Source organism: Malus sylvestris, chromosome 7 (assembly GCF_916048215.2).
Source record: "Malus sylvestris chromosome 7, drMalSylv7.2, whole genome shotgun sequence".
Lineage (NCBI taxonomy): Eukaryota > Viridiplantae > Streptophyta > Magnoliopsida > Rosales > Rosaceae > Malus > Malus sylvestris.
Window position 1 is genome coordinate 33,453,043 of NC_062266.1, and position 12,190 is coordinate 33,465,232.

At 41.8% G+C, this 12,190-nt stretch overlaps 4 protein-coding genes across 11 annotated transcripts; 2 read left to right on the forward strand and 2 right to left on the reverse strand.

The window, feature by feature from the left end:
• The first annotated feature begins 214 nt into the window (after positions 1–214).
• On the forward strand, positions 215–3,285 carry LOC126628632 (deSI-like protein At4g17486). The gene is made up of 4 exons (XM_050298394.1): positions 215–760; positions 1,331–1,592; positions 1,981–2,048; positions 2,720–3,285. Exons 1-4 carry the CDS (start codon positions 626–628, stop codon positions 3,002–3,004), a joined length of 750 nt encoding a protein of 249 aa, XP_050154351.1. The 5' UTR covers positions 215–625; the 3' UTR covers positions 3,005–3,285.
• Positions 3,286–3,739: 454 nt separating this feature from the next.
• On the reverse strand, positions 3,740–6,472 carry LOC126628633 (uncharacterized). 2 transcript variants are annotated; one of them, XM_050298396.1, is made up of 2 exons: positions 6,300–6,472; positions 3,740–5,121 (listed from the first exon to the last, which is right to left on the reverse strand). In XM_050298396.1, the coding sequence occupies exon 2, from the start codon at positions 4,711–4,713 to the stop codon at positions 4,069–4,071; it is 645 nt and encodes a 214-aa protein (XP_050154353.1). In that variant the 5' UTR covers positions 4,714–5,121; positions 6,300–6,472; the 3' UTR covers positions 3,740–4,068. The 2 variants fall into 2 exon arrangements, with proteins under 2 accessions (XP_050154353.1, XP_050154352.1); XM_050298395.1 differs by having other exon boundaries at positions 3,740–5,124.
• Positions 6,473–9,092: 2,620 nt separating this feature from the next.
• LOC126628631 (septum site-determining protein minD homolog, chloroplastic-like) lies at positions 9,093–10,425 on the forward strand. Its single transcript, XM_050298393.1, has one exon. It carries the CDS (start codon positions 9,286–9,288, stop codon positions 10,270–10,272), a length of 987 nt encoding a protein of 328 aa, XP_050154350.1. The 5' UTR covers positions 9,093–9,285; the 3' UTR covers positions 10,273–10,425.
• Positions 10,426–10,528: 103 nt separating this feature from the next.
• Positions 10,529–12,170, reverse strand: LOC126628634 (uncharacterized). Of its 7 annotated transcripts, none has more exons than XR_007625511.1 (5): positions 11,867–12,170; positions 11,436–11,625; positions 11,203–11,355; positions 11,026–11,095; positions 10,529–10,665 (listed from the first exon to the last, which is right to left on the reverse strand). XR_007625511.1 is itself a non-coding variant. In XM_050298401.1 (5 exons), the coding sequence occupies exons 3-5, from the start codon at positions 11,229–11,231 to the stop codon at positions 10,592–10,594; spliced, it is 339 nt and encodes a 112-aa protein (XP_050154358.1). In that variant the 5' UTR covers positions 11,232–11,355; positions 11,436–11,625; positions 11,867–12,170; the 3' UTR covers positions 10,563–10,591. The 7 variants fall into 7 exon arrangements, 5 of the variants coding, with proteins under 5 accessions (XP_050154358.1, XP_050154355.1, XP_050154356.1 ...); XR_007625510.1 differs by having other exon boundaries at positions 10,563–10,714; XM_050298401.1 differs by having other exon boundaries at positions 10,563–10,714; positions 10,909–11,095.
• Positions 12,171–12,190: the final 20 nt, after the last annotated feature.

Sequence of the window (12,190 nt, forward strand, 5' to 3'; positions counted from 1 at the left end):
CGGGTGCAGACTTTTCTTGGGGCACGGGAGCACTCACTCGTTCGAACAAGACAAGGGCAGGTCGGTCATTTGACAAAAAGCAGTCGGTGCCTTTTACCGTTAATAATTGCGTGGCGTGGGCACGTGGGCCCCACTTATCCAAGTCGTGCTAATCATAACCCGAGGTGCGCACCGCAGTGGCAGACAGACTGGACGGCTGCGCCAACGGCTGTCAGTTCCGTAATTTCTCGCAACTTCCGGGGTCTGTTTCGTGTCCGAGTTACCCCTCCGCCCGCGAAAATTACTTTACGAACCCGGTTTCTGAGATTTTTTGTTAAACACACCCACCCGCACAGACAGAGACTTTCTCTCTCTAGACGCTTTCTCTCTCTAAAGTTGAAGAACTTGGACCAGTTTAGAGCGAGAAAGGAAAAGAAAAGGAAAGGAAAGAGAAAAGCAATTGAGCAAATCGAGACGAGAGAATATTCAAATCGTGAGGCAGCGAAAAGTGGTGTGCTTTTGTTCGAATTGAATTGAATTGCTTCGTTTCAGAGAGGATTAGGGTTTGTGATTCGAATTGGGAGGAGGGAGGGAGGGAGAGTTTTGGGTTGGGGATTTAGGGTTTTTGGTGAAGAATTTGGAGAACATGGCGGAGGTGGTGCTGCATATATACGATGTGACGAATAGTGGATCGGACAAGACGAATAGTACCATTCTGCAGATCAACAAGATCTTCAAAGACGGTATCGGCCTCGGCGGCATCTTCCACAGCGCCGTTCAGGTTCGTTTTCTCTCGTCTCTCTCGCGTACTCGCGCTTGCTCGTGTGTGTATGTATGTATGTAATGTGAAGTTAGATACGTAAATTTTGTATTGCTAGTGTAATTTTGGAGTGCTGTGAATTTGGAAGAGAGATCTTGGGTTTTTTTAGGCAATTGGAAATTTTCACTTTGATTCTGTGTGTGTATATGTTAATTGATTATAGAAATGACATGTTATGTATAGCTAATTAGTTACTAAATTTCTTGACAAGTTGTTTATCTTGTTGGTGATTGAGATTGCCTATATTATTGTGTTTGCGATTTATCAGTTTTGAAATTTACTGCTTTAGTTGCCTTAGTAGATGTTTCGCGGTATGATGGAAGTGCCTTATTGTTGAATTTCATGGTCAGCCAAGAAGCTCTCTTTTACGAAGAATGACTAAAGTTTGGTTCTTTGTTTTGTTACATAAGACCTTTTAACTTCGAAAATTAACAGATTTGTATGTAGTTCCGTTTAATTACTTATTTTCATATGGTATCTTCTTTGTCAGCAAAAAGTTCTGATCAAAGTTGTTTACGCTTCATTTGACAGGTTTATGGAGAGGATGAATGGTCATTTGGGTTCTGTGAACAAGGATCTGGTGTGTTTAGTTGCCCTTCTGGAAAAAATCCAATGTACACATATCGTGAAAGCATCGTCCTTGGGACAACAGATTGTTCGATCTTCAAGGTTAACCAAATCTTGAGGGAACTCAGTAGAGAGTGGCCTGGGTATTCGTATGACCTGTTATCAAAAAACTGCAATCACTTTTGTGATGAGCTTTGTGAAAGGCTTGGGGTGCCAAAGCTTCCAGGTAACTTTGTGAGATCGTAGGGTTTACTGGCTATACTAAAGATTTATATGCCATGCAAGTTGCAACTGAGTGTTTACTTGACCGACTATATGTACAATGGTCAGTGATTTCGTTCCTGTTTCATATATGGTGAACGTTATATTGAGATATTTTAATTGTGTTATTGTGAATTCCTTTTGTTCGGTGACTTCGCTATTGATATGCAAGTTGGTTGTTGTTTGGTCGTAATCTTGGTCAACTTACAAAATTGATAATAATGTTATGGTTACAAACTTGATAAGTCTAAGCTTAAGCTTTTTCTTAAGAATAAAAGAACTGTGCGTTTGAATATGAAAATGTAGTCTTGTAAATAGATACATGGCATGTATTCTTATAGCTTCTTTTACAGGTTGGGTTAATCGTTTTGCGCATGCTGGTGATGCTGCTATGGAAGTTGCAGGAAACACTGCAGTACGGGTGAGTTACTTTCAGAATGCATAACTTGTACAACCTTTTAGAATAACTTATCTTTCGGAGTCATTTTTGCTTATTGAAGTCTCATTGTCAGTTGATTGGATCTTCTTTTGTTGAAGTATTAGTTTTGTTTCACAATCCTTATTATTACCATGGTATACATGATTCGGCTGCCGTTTTTATTGTAGGCATGTGTTTAGTGCATGGGTTTCAAGCACCAACCCTAGTTTTTGTAATGTGCTTTTTTTGTTTGGTCAATGGTTCTTCTAATATGCTAAATATCATATTTACGTGAACGTTTTATCATAAATGGAAAAGGGCAATTTACAGCATAATAATCCGAAACATATCCAAGAATCCCATGAACAGACTATCATTACGGATGTGTTTAATTAAAGTTACCTACAGTCTTAGCACGGCCTACTTCTTAGCTCACAGTTCACTTTACTTTGATAATACTTTGGCGAGTTCCATGAGATGTGGATAACCATGCTTGCTTGACTTTGCCTCCAATCTTTCTGTTCGGCATTCAACTCATTGTTGGTGTGGCTTTAATAATAGTTTGCATAATCACATGAAATTTGGTTACTTGTTACCATGGTTTACAATAATTTCTTATTACTTTTGGTTGCTTCAGTGCTTACATGTCTGATAGTTTTCTTGGGTCGTTGCAGTTTAGACAAGCGAAGACAGAAATTGTTACAGCTAGCAAAGTAGCATATCGTTTCCTTGTGGGTGTTACTAATAACGCCACAGCTTCTCCCGAGTCTGCAGGAAATTCAAACAGAGGTGCTCCTAGATTTCAAGCAGCTTGGTTCAAAAACCTAATCACCACAGGAGCAAAGCCATCTAGTAGTTCAGATCTCGAGACCAAGGAAGAAGATGCACTCCGGCAGCACCAGCAACCAGATGCAGAGCCGCAGCTGCAGCAGAATTCTCGGACATGGCAAAGTATGTAATTTCAAGGACACTTTGCCAATGTGCACTAGTCAAATCCAAGCAAAGGCCTTCGACGAGTCCGCTCGTCGTGTACCAATGAAAAGATTTCTTTTGTTTGTTGAACAGAATTATGCCCCCCCATTCATGTCCCCAAAGAACTGGAATATATTCATTAGATTGCTCAGCTGGTAGTTGGTTTCATTACATGATTTGATATATAGCTGAGTTTTCAAGAGAGTTAGGGAAGCTCTGATATGGTATTTGTTGAATGGTTAATTGTGCATATAAAATGATTTTCGCACACCATTTTCTCATCAGACCCCTCTGTAGTCTGACTAGTTTTACGTAAATTATCTTATTTACTTGAACGTTTCTTTTAATTTGTTAGGGTATCCAATCTAAATCACTCTGAAACACCGATGGCTCGTTTGGTGCCTATGAGTGGATTGAATTATGAGAGTTTTAACGAAAAGCCCGTGGTACTGTTCATTTCAATGAAAAACCACATTTTTACACTAAAAATTTAAATCTGATATTATTCACTTTATCTTTTATTTTGTCCTTATCGTTAAAATTCAAAGTTTTCAAATCATTTTCATTAGTTTTCCTTTGAATTATAAGCGTACTTATTTGAGGTACGTTTTAGAAACGAAGAAATTACATAGTAGGATTTATCATCAATGCGATGCCAGTCGAACCCAGGAGCTATTGAATTAGATGCAACACAAAATCAACAAGTGACTAGTCGACCGGCATAAATCACAATAATTTCATACCAGAAAAGATCTTAACATTATTGAAACTACATTAGTTTTGATACAATCCACAAAAAATATCGGAAAGATGAGTCAGCTGATGCCTCAAGGTCATGAAATGTCACTGCACGTAAAAAGATAGCAGCCCTCGACGGGAAAAGAGAAGAAAACACAAGAGCATGACACTGCAACATTCTTCAAGCCGAAGAAGATACGCGTGTTTATGACAAACACCTAGTACACGTCCACGAAGTTATATACAGAACATTGTTGACGAAATACAGCTGAGGGCTCTTCCAGTAACATGGCAGCTTGACTGAAATGTCCATCTACCGTCTTAGCATTCCATCGAGCACAAGTGTGCCTTCATGTGCATCCTCCGCGATCTGTAGAGATGAAACAGCCTGCGCCGCAATGAGCCCAGCTGCAAATCCGGTGGTACCCCAACCTCCATCCTCACAAAATGATTCAGGGTACTCTCTTCCATAAGGCCCAGAAGAGAGCGACCATTCACTGTTCCCTAAGCCGCCCAACTTGTATCCCGATCTGTAAGCACTAGACACCCACCCAATCCTTTCGAGTGAACACTTTGCAGAGTCTTGATAAGGAAAGCGTGCCCTCCTTCCACCCATAAATAGGTCAACGTCGCCAGGACAATCCCAACGATTGAACACTTGATCTTTGTTCAGAACAATTTCACACGTTTCATCTGAGTCTTCTTCACCAAGTAGGACATGCAACGCAACAGCCTCGGCAATTGCAGCGCCTTCTTCATCAAGCCTCTGTTGCTCTTCTTTCTTCTTCTGTTTTTTCTTTTCTAGTTCAGAAATGATGGCTGCTGAAGTAGCAAGGGCTTTCTCCAAGCGCCTCTTCTTTTTCTCAGCCTGTTTTTGACGATCCAACTCGTCCTTCACCTGCTTTTTCTTAACTTTTCTCACAACAGGTTGCAATTTATTACACTCCATGTTATCCATTCGACTAACAACCTCCAAATTGTTGCCCTTGTTTAACTTGCCAAGAATTCCTCTAAAGTGTATACATTTTCCTATAACTGTGTTCCCTTAATTTTCTATATTAGTAAATAAACTTAATTATCTTCTTGTTGAAAACTAATATAATTACTATAATCCTAACAACTACACCCACTCAGGTCCGTAAGAGTACCTCATTTTGCGAATGATGCAATCCCAAACGGAAACAACAGGAGACAACCGAAGGGAAAACCGATATGCACTCACAGATCCACCCCTCGGCATCATTCTTCCTAATTTCCCACAACCCTTGCATTCACCCATCTTGAGCATACCAGAGGAACTGATCATCCAATACCAAATGTGGAAGCAATAACGAAACTTTGTTCCAAACAGCTCACATGGCCTTCCCTGCTGCAGACATAGTAAAGAGAGTAACAAGTTAAACCAAAACTTCTACCTCAGTAAACATTAAAATGCACACATAAAAGTAACGAAATATATAAACAAATAAGACACAGTTAACAGAAGTGCAACCCGTCTTGTAAAAATGTCTGAACATCGACAATCAGACGCCACAACCAACACCGAAAGAACCCAATTGAAAACATTTCAGAAAGCAGTTCAATTCCAATTTCAGTTTTGGGAATCCGAAAACAACTTATCCAATCTTCTCAAAAGAAAACAAAAAATAGACACAAATATCATTATCCAAAGAAACAACACATAATATCAAGATCATAGCCCAAAAGACTTAGCCGACCACAATAAGGAAAAAAACACCTCTTAATCATGACCATGGACATAGCACGGTGCGCCATTGAAAACGAAAATACACTCACAGGCAGAAGCACAAGCAACAAATGCAAGCAACATAAAACAGAAATGCATCCCCCTAATATATGCCTAACCCCAACAATCATCATAACTAAAAGTGAAGTCAAGCTTCCCAGAAAAGAGACCTGAATAACCGAAAACTGGATCTAAATAACGTCGTCATAGCCTCATAGACCTCACAAGCTAGATCCAAAATCCCAACAAACACTGAGTTAACAATCATTTCGATTAAGTGTAAAGATACACATCGGATACTTGTTAGTCATAAAGCTCTGGACCAAGAGTAGAGAAAAAGCTCACAAAAACAAGGGTTACCAATCGAGGCAACTCCGTAAACCCGCTTCGATTATGAATTACAAAACAACACCAATCCAATTAATCCAATCGTAATTGTATAGGTGAGATGATGAAATAACACAAAAAACCAACGAATAAGCTCTCTCACTCAATTTAATAACCACAAATTGAACTTCCACTCCATTTTCTCACCATCCAAACAGACTCTAGTATCCAATTCGTTCAAATCCACACTAAACCAAATAGATCCGTACAAAAAATCAGCACAGCTTCACAAATCCGTACAAATAACAGCGTGATCTAATCAATTCGGATACAGCAGCATCAAATTAAAACACCAATCAATCCAGATCCAGTAAAAAACTAATCCAAACAGATAAATCATAACAAAAATCAACAACCAAATCCAAATTCAAATACACGAAATCAAAGACGAACAGAGAGAGAAAGCGAACCAGATTGAAATCACAGGTAGAGGAAAGGGCCTCGAGCTCGGAATCTCATCCGCGGAATGACGAAATCGGAAAGAAAAAAATTGGGGAAGGAATCGGATTCCAGAGGGAGAAACGGACGAGGAAGAAACAGGGAGTTGGTGTCTGTTTTGATTTTGATAACCGACCGACTCGAGAGAGAGAGGGAGAGAGAGAAGGGGGGTAATCGTGTAATTTACGGATCAGTTGGGGACACGTGGCGGGAGGACGGGGGAGTTGATCTTTGAAAGGGTAAAAATCTGGAATATCTGACTTTTCTTTGGTCTTTTGGGATTAGGTTGGTTGGGGGGCGAGGCAATCAATGGGTGCCACTTGCTTTCCGTCAAAGTGTTCCTATTGGCTTGTTTATTTGACGGTGTGGATTACAGATCTGAAGATTATGGATTTGGATCGACGGTGAGGATTCTAGTATAGGAATATGAAGGTGGGGCTGTGATGTAGATGGGGTAATGGCATGGCAGAAGGCCTGTACATTGGGCCTATTCCTAGGAAGAAGGAGGTGGGACTCAATAAATATCAGAACTGCTTTCATATGACTTGTAACCACTCTAACAACAACTAAGTTCTATTGCACTAAGTGAAGTTGACTGCATAAATTAAACACCAAAACGTTCGATTTTGTCCTGAGTTTTTTTGTTAGCTTCAAGTACGTCATATTTTTTCTTGTAGTCTATTTCCAAATCTTTCTATATCTTTCTCTATCTGTTTTGCCCTAAGCGTCTGTCACATACAAAAATATTGTAAAAGCTAAAAATTGAAATTTTTAACAAAAAAAAAAAGGAGGAATAACTCACCATTTTTAATTGTGTTTGCAAATTTCTACAAAAAGTTGCCATAAAAATAGTTTTGGTGACATTTTCATCGTATCATAGTTAATGTTTTAGATGTTCTGGTTGAAAATTTCCATTCTCGTACCATTCTTGCCTCCACTAGTATTTTTAATTGGTTTTACGAATTTTTACAAAAAAAATCATCATAAAGTCATATTTCGTTCAATTTTGAATGAATCAATTTGCAAATTTTGATGTGTAAAATTATTAATTGGTATGATGAAGGTAAATTAGGTTCATTAATTTACACAATTGCCTTGTTGAAGTGTTATTTTTGTCACAGAATGAGATCCACTCTTGATTTATTTGTCTAGAGCCTGCAGATCGAGAAATTCAAATCATTCGAGAGACAGGAAAGAGATCTGAGTCACTCAAATTTTTTATTTTGTAAAGTGCTTCAATGAGATTGTCTAAGAGCAAGTCCACCCTAAAGGCTTTGTGCCAGCACCCAGCGCATTTATCCACTTAAATGAACAGTAATAGATCACAGTAATAGGCAATAACATCTCCATCCCTAAAAATACGCTGGCACCCAGCCCATCTAATATTATATTATTTTATTCATAACAATTAATATTTTATCATTTAATTTATTTTTTCTTCTTTCTTCCTTTCACTCTCAGGTCCTTTCTTTCTCTTTCTCTCTCACTCTCCGGTCCTTTCTGTCTCTCTCTCTCTCTCATCTATTTTTTCTCCCTCTCTCTTTTCCAGCTCATAGCTGTGAGCTTTCCTTCTGCTTCCTCTTCAAAATCTTCAACAAATCAAACACAAAATATTATTTTTGTAATCCTTAGAGCTCAAGGAACCCAACCATGGCCTTGCATGCGGCATCGGTGCATGATGCGAGGTCCTACCATTGAAGCCGAGAGCTTGAGCTCTCCTCAGATCTCTCTCCCCTTGTTCGCTTTTGTGGGTCCAAGGGTTTCGGTGCTGCTAGATCTCTCTCAGCGATTCGAATCCCTCTCCGGGTTCGAACGCTCTCTCTCTGCGATTCCATCCCTGATGTCTCTCTCTCTCTGAATCCTTGACCCGAATAAAAAAAAAAAAAGTGTGTGACGCCACGCTGGCGTCAGCATGGCATCAGATGACCCGGTCCCCAGGTCTGTCAATTTTAGGCTGGCCTAGAGACCAGCTTGGGCTGGGTGCCAGTCAATCCCGTGGGTTGGAGTGAATTGGATGTGTGCCGAGCCAGTTTTTTGACTAGGTGTTGGGCTATTCCACCTCTGGTGGACTTGCTCTAATAAAAACCATCTCCTGGTCCACATGCACATGACATATAGATGCTGAGTGGATCTCAAATTCTCAATCCCTCTCTCAAAGCAAGTTCACCCCTAACAAATGAACTAGCCCAAAGTCCACTTTTCCATCCTAGTCCCCCCAAAACTCACTTCACCCCACCCAATAGGCTGGCCTAAAATGGAGGCCATCTTTGAGCCCAACCCATAATGAACTGAGCAAGAAACCGAGCCATCTGACGTCTACCATGTGAACCCTTTTTTTATTGTGCTAGGCGCGTAGAAAACACACGCACATGGGCACGCGTTGCCGATAACTCGCAAAGGGGGGCTCGCTATGCAAGCACACTACGAGATGTTGGGCGTGGGGATACATGGCGCATTCGTGTCCGTTGGATTTCCAACGTTAAAAAAAATTGATATTCAAACCCAACAGCTTGTGATGTGGCATAATCTGGACTGTTCGATTTTTAGATCAATGGTCCAGATTTTTTGGCCAATTTTTTTTTAAAATAAATGAATGAATGTCAGAAATTAATAATTTTTTATTATAAATAAAGAAAATGTCAAAAATTAAAAATACAATTACTATTTTATAATAAAAATTAATAATATTTTAATAAAAATTGACTAGGCTATTTAATTTAGAGGCAGAAATGCACTTCACCCATTACTATTTATTTGGATGGATTGAATAGATTCTTACCCGACTTGATTTTTAGGGTGGAGTTGCCCTTACAACAACTCTCCCTTTTGCTCAATAGTCGACGATCACTCGCAGTCGCAGAGTCCCCAGACTCCCCACCAAAATGTTCACCTTCATCGCCTTCCTTTCGTTTTGATGATCCCACCTGATCTCATCATCCAAGGGCCACAAAAGCCGCAATGCTCTCTCTTCAACTCCTGCCCGCCCTCCTCAGCCCCAAGCCCTCTTCCTCCCTCACCGCCGCAAACCCACCAAAAACCTTTAAACCCAAAACCCTAAAACCCAAACCTTCTCCCACCTTCACAGTCCGCGCCATCCTCCAATACAACAGGAAGCCCCAATTGTCCGGCGACACCCCCCGCGTCGTCGTCATCACCTCTGGAAAAGGAGGCGTCGGCAAGACCACCACCACCGCCAATGTCGGCCTCTCCCTTGCCCGCCTCGGCTTCTCTGTCGTCGCCATCGACGCCGACGTCGGCCTCCGCAACCTCGACCTCCTGCTCGGCCTCGAGAACAGCGTCAACTACACCGTCGTCGAGGTCCTCAACGGCGACTGCCGCCTCGACCAGGCGCTCGTCAGGGACAAGCGTTGGTCCAACTTCGAATTGCTCTGCATCTCAAAGCCCCGGTCCAAATTACCAATGGGGTTCGGCGGCAAGGCCCTGGTCTGGGTCGTCGACGCTTTGAAAGCCAGGCAAGAGGGCTGCCCGGACTTCATCCTCATCGACTGCCCCGCCGGAATCGACGCCGGCTTCATCACCGCCATTACGCCGGCCAATGAGGCCGTGCTGGTGACCACGCCGGACATCACGAGCTTGAGAGACGCTGACAGAATCATTGGGCTGCTGGAGTGTGATGGGATTAGGGATATAAAGATGATGGTGAACCGGGTCCGGACAGATATGATCAAGGGGGAGGACATGATGTCCGTGCTCGATGTGCAGGAGATGTTGGGATTGGCATTGTTGGGGATGATTCCGGAGGACACGGAGGTCATCAGAAGCACCAACAGAGGGTACCCTCTGGTTTTGAATAGGCCGCCTACATTGGCAGGACTGGCTTTCGAGCAGGCGGCGTGGAGGCTTGTTGAGCAGGATAGTATGCAGGCTGTCATGGTGGAGGAAGAGCCCAAGAAGCGTGGCTTCTTCTCGTTTTTCGGAGGGTAGGAAGTGCTGCAGGTGAATGTTCAGCAGTAGAGGGAAGTTAGTGATAGCTAGAATTTTAGATTTCTAGTTTTTATTTTTAGGGAATGCAAGGATTAATGTGATGCATTTGCTTCGGTTGAGAAACAAGTAAAATTGGTACCTGTCTTTCGAATATCCCGGATTGAAAAGTTTCATGCTTGATCTTTACCATTGATGAATTTGTTACTGAAGAGCTCTTTTTCGTTGCACCGATACAAAACGCTTTAACTTCCAACCCAATCACTTTCATCTGTTGGCTCCCGCTTCTCCTCTTCACTACAAGTTCTTATGGTGCTCTCTTTCAGCCAAGTCGAAGCTTTTGCTTCCTCCAAACAATTTTCTTCCTGTAGTTGCTTCTCCATCTAACCAAATTCACTGCATACGAAAGAGTAGCTACAAACGGGTTACTTTGCTTCTCCACACCCTGTAAAGCCACCAAACCTCATGTTCAACAATCTTCAAATCATCCGGTTACCAGAATCCTTCGTAGGTAACCATTTGGGGCATGAACGAGTTTTCTTTTGATCCCGACATGATAATTTTTATCTTTTCAAGTCATGTTTTGTGTGCATTTCAGAAACAAATGTGTTCTAAACAATTTGAAAACACTGGTATTACCAAAGAAGGGATGCATTCAGATGGCGGGCCAATTACAGTAGCAGCTAACTCCCTCCCACCAACATTCTGGACATCTATTTCTCTAGCAGCATAAAACCGTGTGTCCAGGCAACATACCTCTGTGACTACGGCTTGATCTGCACCACGGAGGGCATTAGCGAAGTCATCCTTCATTGCTGCTAAACGACTGCAAACATATCACCAATCAGTCCAGCGCGATTATATGAATCGTGCTAATGATACCAGAAACTGTGCTAAAAGGGACTCTGCGTTGTTCTCATCTTGCGTGGATACCTGTACATATGAGGCTGGAATACGACCATAGGAGACTTGACAGGGAACCTCGGGCGTGCAGCTTGAATAACTGCACTAACTTCTGATGGATGATGAGCATAATCGTCATATATACAGTTGCACACAATCTACAAACTCGGCCTCGCACAACTACTGGAGTAACACTTTGGAATTCAGATTTAGGTGTTATATATTAGACACCAAAAAGGTTCTAATTGCTTCAAATCAAATACCAATTAGCAGAGATGTATTCACACAGGAACTCCGACGGACATTGCATACAAAAGCAGCTTCAGGTAATCTCGAGGCGCCACTCCCGTGTATATTAGCCACCGAATGGCCTGTGTGCAACAATGCCCCTGCTTCCTGCAGCCCGTCCACGAAGCTACTCCAAGCAATATCCGAGCCGCTAACCTCATAACCCTACGAAAAAATTCAAAGAAAAAGTGTGGAAATTCAAGAAACCTGAAAATTGTGCAGTTCTATGTAGTCTATTACACTCATTGAAATTGACCCAAGTCAAATGACATTGTAATAGTTCCATCTCGTTTTTATTGTTTCCTGAACTAAAGAATTGCACTGTTTTCTTTCATTTTCTATCATTTGCCGACATTCTCTCAGCAACCAAACAGAGAAATAAGGCTTCAATCAAGCTTCACTTTACCTGTTTTAGGGCAAGCATGGCCAGCGCAGACAATCCGCAACCTCCAATCCCCCACAAAGTGAATCAGTCCGAGAACGCCGTCGAGATTGAGATGCTGCCGCCGCTATTTTTACTCGAGGATCGCACGGATTTCGACATTCGATTGCTTTTGCACTGGACAAAGCTCTCCCTGATAAATATCTAGAAGTTGATCTTGGATCTGCGGATGATATTGGCGGGAAAATGGAGGGTTTTGGACGTTGATATTGCCGGGAAATCCATCGGTGTGACACTGACACAGATTTTCCCGGGAAAGTGACGGGTTTTGAAGTTGGATCGTGGATT

What these genes read in the sequence shown, in the direction of transcription:
- LOC126628634 (XM_050298397.1), bottom strand. An exon ending in GAATACATCTCTGCTAATTG is followed by an intron (nt 11,356 to 11,435) that starts GTATTTGATTTG and finishes GTGTTACTCCAG; the next exon opens with TAGTTGTGCGAGGCCGAGTT.
- LOC126628632 (XM_050298394.1), top strand. Translation starts at nt 626, where the DNA reads ATGGCGGAGGTGGTGCTGCATATATACGATGTGACGAATAGTGGATCG. An exon ending in TCTTCCACAGCGCCGTTCAG is followed by an intron (nt 761 to 1,330) that starts GTTCGTTTTCTC and finishes TTCATTTGACAG; the next exon opens with GTTTATGGAGAGGATGAATG. An exon ending in CAGGAAACACTGCAGTACGG is followed by an intron (nt 2,049 to 2,719) that starts GTGAGTTACTTT and finishes GGGTCGTTGCAG; the next exon opens with TTTAGACAAGCGAAGACAGA.
- LOC126628631 (XM_050298393.1), top strand. Translation starts at nt 9,286, where the DNA reads ATGCTCTCTCTTCAACTCCTGCCCGCCCTCCTCAGCCCCAAGCCCTCT.
- LOC126628633 (XM_050298396.1), bottom strand. Translation starts at nt 4,713, where the DNA reads ATGGATAACATGGAGTGTAATAAATTGCAACCTGTTGTGAGAAAAGTT.